At 36.3% G+C, this 13,526-nt stretch overlaps 1 protein-coding gene across 5 annotated transcripts in view; it reads right to left on the bottom strand.

Moving 5' to 3' along the window:
- Positions 1 to 13,526, bottom strand: part of CRPPA (CDP-L-ribitol pyrophosphorylase A) — a 111,349-nt gene that overhangs the window by 60,785 nt on the left and 37,038 nt on the right. For all 5 annotated transcript variants that reach the window (XR_006018545.1, XM_042043539.1, XM_042043541.1 and 2 more), the window contains exons 4-5: positions 11,505 to 11,609; positions 4,042 to 4,087 (exon numbers count right to left, since the gene is read on the bottom strand). Coding sequence is in view for 4 of the 5 variants with exons in the window: in XM_042043539.1 (XP_041899473.1) it covers positions 4,042 to 4,087; positions 11,505 to 11,609 (151 nt within the window). In the remaining variant the exon portion in view is untranslated. The remainder of the gene's footprint in view (positions 1 to 4,041; positions 4,088 to 11,504; positions 11,610 to 13,526) is intronic.

Genomic DNA, 13,526 nt, shown 5'->3' with positions numbered 1-13,526 from the left:
TGGAATTCCATTTGCACTTTCTACATAGCAATGGCTTGACTGGTCTGGAAATTCAGTATGGTTTCCCCTGGCATCTTTAGAAACATCTTTGTTATGAGATGCTACCACTGTAAACATACGAAAAATTAAATAAATACTGCCACGCATTTAGTTCATTCATGCTCAACAGAATGAGTTGAAATTTTTATTTGAATAATATAGGTAACCAAAAATATCTAACTTTTTTTTTTTGTTTACCCATCCCACATGTCTCTGTAGCCACAAAAAACTAAAAACCAAACTTGACACTGCCCCCTACCAATATTAGTACACAGGAAAGAAAGGAAAATTTTGTGGCAGAAGGCAAGAAAATAGGGTTCTTCTCACTTGACAGTAGCTATTCCAAGGAGTATTCCCCACCTACCAGTCTATTTCTTTGGCTCAGAGCAGAGAACAGCCACTGGTTCATGAGTGTGCCCATGAAAATGCAGCCTACCTCACATAAGTTCTCTGTCCTTTGCTCAATTTCTATTTTTATAAAAAGTCACGTGGTTTCTTCACAGAACACAAGTCATAATATGTAGCTCCCAACAGTCATAAACAGTTTGAAGGCATTACAATATTTTTCTCGGCACTTGCAAAAACCATCATTTTATCTACATCAACAGATACTTCTTTAGCCAAATGTGAGGGCAAGTTATCCAATCTGCAAATGCATGCTCTTGTGAAAAAGTTATTTATAAAGTAAGGCCCTTGAGAAAAGAAAAACATGGAGGAGGAGGAGGAGAGAGAGAGAGTCAAACTGTAAGTTACAAACCTCTTCTGAGAAGCACCGTTTAAAGTTTACATGTTGGAACTAGAGTTCAAAATTATCTACCTCGAGGGCAGTAATCCTAATGGAATTTTTTTAGGATGTTTTGTATTAGCCTGATCTTAACTACATTTCTAGATGAGTCACCCTTTTTGTAAGACAATGTTTTCTTACTTCAAGACTATTCAAAATAGGCGTGTGCCACCTTGTCTGCATGCTCTACAAGTTTATACCTGTGTAACTAAAGAAAAGCATTAAATTTGCTTTTTACAAAATGGTTATAAAAAGAGATTTGAGGAAGTGAGGAAACTAAAAAGAAATGTTTTAACAAAACAGTCTCAACAGAAAAATAACTCATTAGTCTTTTTACATCAGTGAAATGTTTCTTTGCCTTGAATAAGAATTATATGCATGTGTATAAATATCTAAGGTAAAAAAATGCATATAGGGATGCATGATTTTCTTACTTCCACCTGATAAGTTTAGCAAGCTGAAATTTGTTGAATTCCTGAAGAAAACCAAATGTTTTGATCACTAATAAATATAAACTGCAAATGACGTGAAATTTGGAATTGTAGTCACAAAATCAAATGTGTACACTCAAAATTTCTTCATCACTACTGAATTCATCCAGTGAGAAAATGTGCGTCCAGCACAGTAAATTGGGTAACTTAATAATAAAGAAATCAGCTGTAAAGACTGAAACAGCAGTGGGGAGCCAGTGTGAGGCCAGAGCCCTTGGCTCCCTGCACCCTCCTAACCCATACATTCAGCTTCTGGGACATCTCCAGAGGGCCTTAACAGCAAAGTGGCATTTGGAGAGCTGGCATCTTGCAACTCAACTTAACAGCCATGTAGGACTTCCCCCTCAGGCACTCTACATGGCACAAAAAGTGATAAGCAAGAGCACATCACTTACAAGAGCATGTAGTGATACGGCAAGTGGGAATGGCTTCAAATGGAGAGTAGGCTCTGACTAGATATTAGGAAGAAATTCTTTACTGTGAGGGTGGTGAGGCACTGCAACAGGTTGCCCAGAGAAGTTGTGGATGCCCTGTCCCTGGAAGTGTTCAAGGCCAGGTTGGACGAGGCTCTGAGCCACCCGATCTAGTTAAAGGTGCCCCTGCTGATGGCCAGGGGGTTGGAACCAGATGGTCTTTAAGGTCCATTCCAACCCAGGCTGTTCTATGATTCCATGATTCTACGATACAGCACCATGTAGTGGGTTTTGAACTCTCAAGAAAAGCAAACACTGTCATATAGTCAATTACCCAGCATATAGGAAAGGCCTAACTGAACATGCCTTGGCTTGTAGGATGGTTGCCATTCTCTAAGGTGACCTATCCTTGAAGGTTTCCTATAGGTATAGCACAACACAGCAGATCATAGCTAATAAGATTTATTCTGTAAAACTAACAACCATAAGAGTAAATGATGCCATACAGGGGTACATCAGGATGATGCTCCGAAGGACAAAAACATATTCTCCCCTTAAATATGCTTTAAGTGTGGAATGAACTGTGAATAGAGCATGTGCCTAATATTAATTCACATGGTTCAACTGTCCACTACCAAAATAATTCATGCTATAGCGACCTGAAGATATGAGATCTGAAGCCTTTTGAAGGGCACAAAATAGATAAGGCACAACTCTCAAACTGCTGTCTTGGACAACTAACAGTGCCAATTCAAAATCCCATTAAAGATAATATGTAAGATAATTCTGTTATGCAGTGTCCTAATTTGCTATGGAGGACTCATTATACTGCTTGCATAAGGAGAAAAGAACATGTACAGCTTCTGCTTCCTGAACTTGCACAATGCAGCAAGAAGCAAATCTAAACTTCAGTAATCTTGAAGTACAGATTTTCATAGAAACCACCATAGTAAGACTGCTGTGGTTACTGAAGTAGATATATTGCATGTTGCCACAGCAAAGGAACATTAGATTAGACATTATTAAAGGGATTAGCCTGACTGACCACCATGAAGGTCTTCATATTTACTTTAAACTACACAAGCTTTTTATTATAAGTAACAGCTGAAAAAGATTGCACTGGCTTTAAGGAAAACAAAAAGATGTGATAACATTACATATGCTAAGAAGGCTATTGTGCTGGTGAGGCATAATTACTGCTTTGTAAATTCATGTCAACTACTCCCTGCCACCCTCTTTTCTTCAATATGTTTGGAATTCCTAAGCTTGAAAGCTAGGAGTGTGGAACATCTACAAAAAGTAAGATTTTCAAAAATCCCAGGCTTCTATCTATGAATATGAAAACCCATTGCCTGTCAGAACCAGAAATTTCCAGGCTTCCCAACCCTATTTTCTTGACTTGTGCCTGAAAAATTCAGTTAAGTAATTCTAATAATGCATCTAATATGCAATATTTGCCCACTATAATAACCAGAGTGGACAACTAGCCATTCACTCACCGTGCCCCAACAGAACACAGGTTTTGCTCTGGTTTTCTTAAATAGGAACTTCATTCTTTTCTCTGGAAAGGTATTTTTAATCCAAAAGGAAGTCCCTTTCTCTTCATCAGTTTCTGGGGTTTTATCCCTCAGTTCTCAACAAGGAGTCAGGCAAGAGTCCCCTGAATCACTGCCTGTCAGTTTACAATAACCATCAGTGTGGTCATTATACAGTATTTGAGAATTCTTACTTTCTACATTGTTTTTAGAGTGAGTCAACCTAGATAAAGGCTAAATCCAGTCTTTAAGTTAAACTGCTATGAAACCACTTCCACTGGAAAAAAAAAAAAAATAACAAACTGTTCAACAAGAGATTTATAAATTAATGAAGTACCTCAATATCACATAATTGCCACATCAATTTAGGCAACAACTGACTGTATGTGAAACAGTGACAAGCCCTAAAGAGTTAATATTTAATTTTCACTCTACAACGTAGAAGAGAAAGATGGAACATATTCAGAATTGACCTGCAAATGAAAGAAAAAAATAGATTGTTTATTCCTTATAAAGTCCTTCAAAATTAATCTCTGTTTGACTGTAATATACACAGCTTTTTATAAGGTTCTGTATTCTAAGAGAAGTAAATAAATATGCGTAATACAAAGATTCCAGTAAACGAGCTAAAACAACTTGCCTAAGCACATTTTATGCATCATAAAACTTTTCTTAAAGACATTTCAAACTATTGCACACAAAATTCTTAATTATAATCAGGAATATGCAAACTGACACAAGGACACAATATGCAAACTGTCACAAGGACGAACACATACCCTTAATGATCGAGTCAGCTGCATACAGATCCCGCTTGTAGGTCACCTAAAGGACAGACAAGCCTCATTAGATTTGACACAGCAGGAAGGAATGTAAAACCAATAACACAATTGCCCTGAAGGCAATTCTTTACATTTTAAATACCATAAACAAGTGATATTGTCAATTTCTTAATTTGGTAAAATATCACTGGCAATTTATGAGAACAGAGGTTGCAGAAAGTACTGGAGACTTGAGAAAACCCCTTTCCCAAATACTTACATCTGCTTAGAACTCATCTGAAACCTAAAACTATTTTCAACGCTTTGAAAAATCACAAAAACATAATAATGCATCTATTTTTTTACATATCAATTCTATGCTAATTTTATTGCAGAATAGATTAGTTTTCAACAGGACTTGGGATCATAAAAATGACAGCCAGAGAGAAACCTTGTTGTTGCTTTCACTAACGTAGGTGCAATTTTTCAGTAGTGCAAGACTCTTTTTGTTAACAAGAGTCCAATCAACCAGTGGGAGTCAGTGAGACTACAAGCAGACTGTGCATGAGCTTTCAGAGAATTAATAAACATCAAGTTCTCCTTGAAGACATTAAACAGATCAAGTTAGATGAACAATAAGATGCTGAATATTTACTTGGTACTTGCAAAAACACCATTTATATCTGTCTTTGTACACTCATGGTGGCTGACAGTCCCAATCACAGACTTTGCAAATAAAATAACAGAAAATTAAAGTCAGATCTATCCAAGACATTAACAGTGCTTGCTAGCACTGTCTTCACACTAACAAGCAGTGACTTGAACTGATATGACTCTTAAATATTTGTATTTCTTTTTACTGTAACTTCCTGTAATGCTAAATAATATTTACTGGATTTTCTGATTTTTTTTTCTCTAGAGCCTGAATAAATATTTCTTTCTTTTTGAAATTACTGAACAGGATTCCAACAGCATTAGTGCTGCAAAGTAAATCTTACAGCAGGATACCATTAATGGTATACTTAGTCTCCAAGTAAATGATTATTTGACTTCAACATAAGGATTCTTGTGACCACTTTCCTTCCAATCTCATAAATTAAGCTCTGTATTATATTCAGAAACAGATGAATAACATCTCATGATTTCCCCAATGCATTACATTCTTTTAAAATTTAAAACTAACTTAATTCCCTATAGTTTGTCCTGCAGGAGGAGCAGCCAGAGAATGAATCTATCCTGATAAATCTTAGGAGTATCAGTTTACAAACAGACTTTCACATTTCTACTTACTGTTGGGAAGAGTCAATGTCTTGAAGTTAGATTTAAGGATAGAGTGACCAATTGAGTGATTTTGCTGCAAAGTTTCTTGCTATTCACCAGATTCTAGAGGGCATTTATATTGAATTTTCAGTAAAGTATAACAGATTATAATCCCAAAACCTTTCAAGAAACAAGACTAAGGTCTGTCAGAAATGGTGTCACATACTCTAACATTTAAGGCCTCTTTGAGGTGCAAAAGTATTTTTAAACAGCCTGATCTAAAACAATGGTAAGTGCAGTCTTCAAGAGAACAGCACAGGCGAATAAAAAATTAAGAATGAAGCGTTAAAAAATCTGTCCTGAAATTCTTAGACAGACATCAGCAAATGCTTTGTTTCCTAGAGAAATAAATCATTGAAGACCATATCACATGCTTCATATGTATTTCTTTCATAATCTTTGATCTTATAAGCTAATTTCAGATAAAAGCTCCTATAAGTTTTGTGAAAATTGCAGAGTTCACAGGAAAATCCTTCCAGATACCATATGTGACCACCCCTTACCAGTCAAGGAGGGAGGGTTTCTCTACACCTCTTTCAATTTGAGTAAGATGCTAAATTCAATTCCCTGAATGTTCCTTATTTATAACAGTTGCACAGAGCTTGAGCCCAGATTTGTCCATAGCATTCTAGATGCACTTGCAATACTAGAACATCTCTTCTCCAATTTCATATTCTTGTTTCTCTATCCATGGCTGACATATGGTATTTTGCCCACATACTTGGGAAACTTGCTACCCTCTGTGATACCTACACCACATTCAAAGTCACTGCCTTCCAAGAACAATCCATTAAATAAGACCTATACTTAATTTGTTTCTAAAATCAGTTCTTGATATTTGGCTGCAATGAAAAGCATACTTTTTTCTTTAAACTGTTTGCTAAGCAATCCTTATAAATACGTTACTTCTGATCAATTATATTTTTATTTACAAATCCTTAAATCTTTGTCTGCAAACTTTACCAGACAACTATTAAATACCTTAGAGACAATAACAGCTTCTGCAGAAACTGGTGAGACGAGGTGAGAATTATCTTTTGAAATATATCAAATTATCTAATTTTTCATCTATTTAATGAGAACTAGTACAGTTACAGTCATCCTATTTTTAATTAAGATGTCATGTAATAACAAGTCAAACTTCTGCCAGTTGTATGTTTTACCAGCAGCACTATCTTTATCAGTCAAGATTATAGACTTGTAATAAAGTCTTGAAGCCAATTTCACAAAATAATTAAATTCCATGTTGGTTCACATTAATTACATTAATCCCTTGACTCTTTAAATAACCAAGTTTTTCCTGTAGCAGTGCACCCTTTTGTTTTGTTGATCAATATCAAACTCACAGGCTCCAAATTACTCAAATTCTCATTCTTCACATGACAATATTAATTTTCATTTTGTCCTCTTGAACATCCAGTGCTCCAAGACTTTAAGAACGTTATTGCTGCAATCCAGAATATCACTAGGCCAAATATTAAAACTCAGCACAAATACCTCACAGTCACAGAACATGAAAACATGAACTGCTTATAGGAAAGACAGAGCAGTCTTACTTGGTAAACGTCTCTTCTGTATAATAAATACTCTATTGTGCTTCTTTAATAAAGCCTCAAAAATCATCAGATGAGTTTGTTTTCCTGTGTGCCCTTTTTTGTTAATTGTCAGACTGTAAGTTTTCACTACCTAGGAAGACGTTCTTTTTAAAGTTATTCCCCAAAATTACTTCCATGTAATGTTTAAAAGTCTTCTTCAAACAGCTTGAGGAACAGTTCAGACTTAGAAAAGTGGACATCAAATGCAAAAATACAACTCTTTACTGAACAAATACAATAAAGTTATGACCACACACATACACAAGTGTACTGCACTTCAGTTTAATGAAGTTTTTCCCGTCTCTTACGCTAAGACATCATACAGATCTCCTTTGTATGGGATAGTTTTGTAGGATTAGAAAATAATCTGTTGCTTTTTAGAAATGTTGTGGATTTTTCACTCTGCCAACATTAAGTCTATAAATCTGCCTCAAATTTTAAAAAATGTTCTTATACTGAATTTTTTATCTACATTATACACACACATATATCAGAGTATAACAAATACATTCCGTTAGTTGATTTTACACTTTAAGAGCATATTGCCCCAGAATATTTAAGGTAATTTTACTTTCAAGGTATCAAACACAGAGAAACTGAAAATGTGGTGTTGATAGAGTCTTTCTGTTTCCTTTTTTTGCTGTCCTGACCCCAAATACCTTATAAATAATTATACAATAACTATCCTTAAAATAGAATTTAGGAATATTTATAATACTGAAGTAATTTGAATTACTTGGTTGTTTTCACTACAAAGAATGATTTTAATTTTGTAGTTTGTTCCCAGAAAGTAAACTATCTCCTGCTTTAGCTCCAACAGTGACTTTGAAATGTTACTTTTCCTAATGTAGAAGTGCTCAGGTAGAGTAATTAGTTTTAATTCAAGAAGATTATATATAAACACATACAACATTTTCCCACAACTTTGAGTCATTTAATGTTATGTCAGTTGTGCACCTCATGCATAAACTGAATTCTTACAAATATCTGATCTGCTCTTTAAAGATTCAAGATCCACATATGATGAAACTGGTTTTTAATACTTGAACGTCAGAAACTGTTAATTGATTGCAGTCCTTCTGTTACACATCCTCTGAAACCTCAACTGAACGAGGATTATTTATTTCAGATTATTTATCTGGATGGAATATCTTTTTGCCTTGTGTTGAAAAATAAGGCTGGAGCCATTGGGAGAACATCAGTTCTTGGCATATGAAATTTCATTTAGCTCAGCATTAAAAACCTAGCAGAAAAAAATAACAATATATTACAAATTACAGTATTATGACAGCTAATGAAAGATTATTGTGTTTCTGAGAGCTGACTAGTAACAGCAATAGTTCCTAATCATTTTGTAAGCAAGTACCACTTGAGAAAACTGGCAGTCTTCTGCACTTCATCAAACTAAAGACTGAGCATGACCGTTCTTTAATGGTACTGCTCCAAATCACCTGCCAAACACCTCGGTACAGAGTGACCAACGCTGGGTGCTCTTCAAGACGGAGCTGTATTGCTCTGTAGGCTCCAAACTGAAATCAGTATTTCCTGCAGAAACGATGTAATATTTTACACACCTCGTCATTTTTATGCCTTTCACTCTTAATGTCTTTACAAGCCACAGAAACACCAATGACTTTTAGCTACAAAATTAGACAGGGCATAGGATGTGAGAAGGTACTTTAATGACCTGGCACCAGCATCTTTGTGTTTACTGTATGTAAAATATTCACTGCTCTGAAATGGCCTGCAGCACAGTGTCTGCACATAAATGGGTGCTCTTGCTACTGTCACACTCTACACAACACTGTCAACACTGAGACTGTGCTGGGTTGACCTTGGATGGATACCAGATGCCCACCAAAGCTGCTCTGTCATTCCCCTCTTCAAGTGGATAGGGGAGAGAAAATATAACAAAAGACTCATGGGTCAAGATAAGGGCAGAGAGAGATCACACAAACCAGACTCAACTCAGAGAAAATAGTTTAATTTAGTTTAATTTATTACCAATCAAATCAGAGTAGGATAATGAGAAATAAAACCAAATATTAAAACATCTTCCCCACCCCTCCCTTTTTCCCAGGCTCAACTTTACTCCAAATTTTCTCTACCTCCTCCCTTCCAGTGGTACACGGGGATGGGAAATGGGGGTTGCAGTCAGTTTATCACACAATGTCTCTGCTGCTCTTTCCTTCTCAGGGGGAGGACTTCCCTTCTCTTCCCTTCCCTTCCCTTCCCTTCCCTTCCCTTCCCTTCCCTTCCCTTCCCTTCCCTTCCCTTCCCTTCCCTGTTGACATTATCGTTTTCCAAATGTTTATAGGCCTCTTTAAAGTCCAGTGCTACTGCAATGTGTTCCACACACTATAAAGTTAATAGGATCAGGATTTTGTTTCATAAACAGTGTTGGGGTGACACTGACACTTCAACAAGTCCCTTTTAAAACAGAGATGAGCACAAGTTCAAGCCCCAATGAAACTGGGGACTGGTTACTAATACTACTCCTTGGGGCCTGATACTGGGGACAATACTGTCTAATATCTTTATTAACAACCTGAGAAAGGGGAAATACCCTCAGAAAACCAGTAGATGACAACAAATGAACAAGTATTCATTCAATATACTCAAGGGTCCAACAATAATTTAGAAGGATCCTGAAAGGCTGGAGAAAGCAGCTGAGAGAAACTTTGTGGTCTATAACAAACATAAATACAACATCCTGCATCTGGGACAAACGACCCTGGGTAGCAGCAGTCCATACTGATGCTGAAATGTAGAAAACAGCTTTACAGAGAAGGACCTTCTGGACAAGCTGAGCATGAGTCAGTAGTCTGGAGCAGTGGAGAAAAGGAATCAAACAGGGCTGTATCAGTAAGGAAGTAGATCTCATTATGGGTAATACAGGGATTATTCGGCACTTTAGAGAACACACCAGAGTACTGTTTTTAGTTTTGGGCTCCCCAGTATAACACAAAGAGGAACAGAAGGAAGCCAGTAGAGGTCTGCTAAGATGGTGTGAGAGAACTTGGCTTGTTCAGCCCAAAGAACAGAAGATGGAAGATAGGGAAGGGTTAATTCATGGCCATAGAAAAGAATAAACTGGACTTTTCTTGCAGAGCTTTCTGTTGGCCTTTCTTCCTTCCCCAGTGCAAGATGCAGTAAGGGAAATGTTGATGAAATAATATGAAAAAAGTCCCCATACAGGGTGATATTCATTAGAATTGTCTTCCCCAGAGAGGCTGTGAAATCTCCATTCTTGGAGAATCTCCATTCTTGGAGATACTCAAAACTTAGCTGTACAAGGCCCTGCACTGCCTAATCTAACTAACCTGGTCCCACTTTCAGCAAGGTGTAGGACCAGATGACATCTATCTATTTCATTCAGACTTAATTATTCTGTCATTCTAAGCTACATTTATCTGCTGGGCATCAGTAGCATCTACAGATAGCAAAGAGCCAGATGAACATTATAATGAGAAAAATGAGCATTATTGGTGTATTTTGCTACCCTTCATGTAACTATCATGCTTTGCAATGCGAACAATGAAACCATCCAAAAAATTACGTAATGTAAATATGCATGACATAATCTGTCCCTTAGAAGACTGAATAGGAAAACAGACCATATACAGTTTCAGAAAGACTGCATGTCCCCAACAGGATATCAAAAGAAGTTCTGTATGGAACCAATGCACAAGTAAATTTTCCTGTTAAATTGCACAGGAAATGTGCACTGCAGATTCAGGAAATTACCTTTCTGTGTAAGATTTATGGTTATACTTTTAAAAATAATGTCTCATTGGAGGAAATTTACTGTCAAAGACAGATGCAGTGATTTGAGCTGCTTCCAGATCTTTCAGTGTGGTAATGAATAAAATAAAATAAAATAAAATAAAATAAAATATACTTTAAAATTGCTTGACACAACAACCACTAAGAAAGAATAATGTCCCACCATCCAAACAATGAAATGTGATACTTTGGAGTAGAAGGGACATATACTTTGGCACCTGTACACACAGATGCTTTGTCAGTCATCAGGAACCTACCAGATTACCAGACAAGGTAAATGATGTTTAAAAAAATTTAAAGTATTATTTGAAAACGTCTTAAATATTACAGTGCTACTGAATGTAATGAACTACTCTAAAAATCAAACTGTTGATAGCCAGGTATTTGGCATCAGAAAAAAAGCAATGTCCTCATAGGAAAAGTAGAGGAAAATAGACAAAAGATACGGAAATAGCAGAAGAAAGCCCGTACCATAAAAGAACATTCTTAGTTTGGGTGATTACAGAGTTATAGTTTTACAGATTCTTAGGTCATTCAAGTACTTAGATGCTTTTCCTATTTACAGGAAAATACTGTCTTCATTGATTACCTCAAGTAAAAACTGTCCAAGACACTCTACAATAGTGAGCTCTAAAAAGAGCTCAGACAAAACCAATTCTGAAATACGAAATAGAAAAGCCTAAATTACAGTTGAAAACACATCTGAATTTTTATGGTAATATGCAAATTTTATTAATTTTAAATTATATATATAGAACTAGATATTATTATTGTCTTTACCTTCCAGAGGTCAGCTGTTCCTTCAACAAGTTTGGCATTTGTTTTACAGTATTTCAGAACCAGATGCAAACATTCAGTTCCATAATCCAGGTCATAGTCAGTACACTGTAGTAATTAAAAACCAAAAAAATCCTCAATTAGTCTTAGATACTTCTAAGCAATAACACATTTTCTTTCATTAATTAAACCTTACATCTCAACAGTCCTATCCACAGTAATACATCTGTATTAGGCACATAGGTTTAGGATAGATCAGAAATAAAACCGCTCCAAGAAGCTTATGCCAAATTGTGGCTATTCAGCAAAATGTTATAGAAGTAAACAAACACTTTATAAGCACAGGTGAAATCAGTTAGGTGCTGCTAAGCCTCAGGATCTTTATAAACCTTTACATTGTTAACTAAACGAATGAGAAGTTACATGTATAAAAAAATTCTTGACGTAGTCAAGAGAGGCCTCACCAGAAGACACCACTAACGTTTCAGTGACAAACCTTTAGAGTATGGGAACAAATCAATAGATGTAGAAGCATGACTCTTCAAATGCTGGGCCTGTTTTGGTTATTGCAGCATCAAAAAAGGGATGGTAGTAACCTCTGTATTCCTTACGTGACTCCCTCTATCTTTTTCTCCAGTTATCTGCACAAAAAATAGCAGTCTCATGCTGCTCCATGATCCTTACAGATTAAAAAAACCCCAACAAACAAAAGTTTGTCTACCTTTTAGGCATCTAGAAAAGATATTATTCTCTCAACACACCCTTCCCAAGCAGTTTGGCTTCCTATTGATAGCGATTATAAGAATCTCAATAATGAACAACTGAGTATGGAGCAGAATATCCTGAGCCAAAACATAGGTAGAAAAGCAGGAACTGGGAGCTTATCAGTCAGGACTAGCTCAAGATGAATTAGCCTAAGATAAGAAAGTTCTACTATTTTCATATTGCTAAATTATCAGTCCATACAGAAACAGGAAGGGTAACTTAAGATAGCATCTTCATAAAAAAAGGAGGTATTTGAGAAGATCAGAGGCTGGCTAGCACCGTACCCAGTCTCTATTTCAGAGTGACTTGTCAACAGTAAGTAAGAAAGAACAAGGCAATAATATGTTCTTACCTTCCCAGAATGCTCCCTTGGCCTCATATAAAGCTATTATTCTGGCTTCAGAAATCACTTTAATAAAAAGTCCCTGAGGGACACACTGAACCAGAAGCGACTGCCTTAACAGTACTCAGTGAATTACAGGAATCCTGAATTCACCCAATTATTTTTTGAATAGCAGTATTTTTTTAGCAACTGCAGCAGGGAGTATCTCATTCATCACTTTTTTCATCGCATGCTCTGTTATTCTGACAGAAAAACCACCTTCTCAACCCTTCAAAATGCTCTACCACATCTCTTCTCACATCTTTCCACAGATAAAGAGATCAATATTTATTCAGTCATTTCATGTGTGAAAACTACTTCAAAACTTTGATCAACGCTTTTGCCCTCCATTTACCTACACTTACCTATGAATTTTATCATAATATCCTTCTACAAACCTTCTCAGTTAGCCCTCATCTCCACTACACAGAAAAAAAAAGGGTACCTCCACTTCCTGTTCCAAATTATTTATGAACAAAATAACTGCACAGTACAGACCATCAAGAAACTCCACTGGTGATTTACTGCAATGGAAACTGGTCATGCACTTGACCTTGTTTCTTATCTTCTAACAAATAATCTACTCTGGTAAATCCTTTCTCTTATCCCACATCTGTAAGATTCCTTCAAGAGTCTTTGGTAAAAGCTTCTGTGAAACATCTTATTAATGCACTTAGGTTGCTATCAGCTCAATCAACCACAAACAAGATGCCAGTAAGGTCCTTAAAGAATGACAATTAGCTCTGCAATACATAAGCTTTCCTTTACGAACACTTCCACTGTGTAAAATTTAACCCTGGGTCCATGTTTCAAAGATACTGTGCTCAGTCATTTCCAGCCCCTCCAGGACTCAAGAAACCAAAATTGCCAAGCATGTA

Source organism: Corvus kubaryi, unplaced genomic scaffold, assembly GCF_017639235.1.
Source record: "Corvus kubaryi isolate FWS band 111438036 unplaced genomic scaffold, C.kubaryi_AGA036_p1.0 37398, whole genome shotgun sequence".
Classification (NCBI taxonomy): Eukaryota; Metazoa; Chordata; class Aves; order Passeriformes; family Corvidae; genus Corvus; species Corvus kubaryi.
This window is presented reverse-complemented; position numbering and strand designations above follow the sequence as displayed.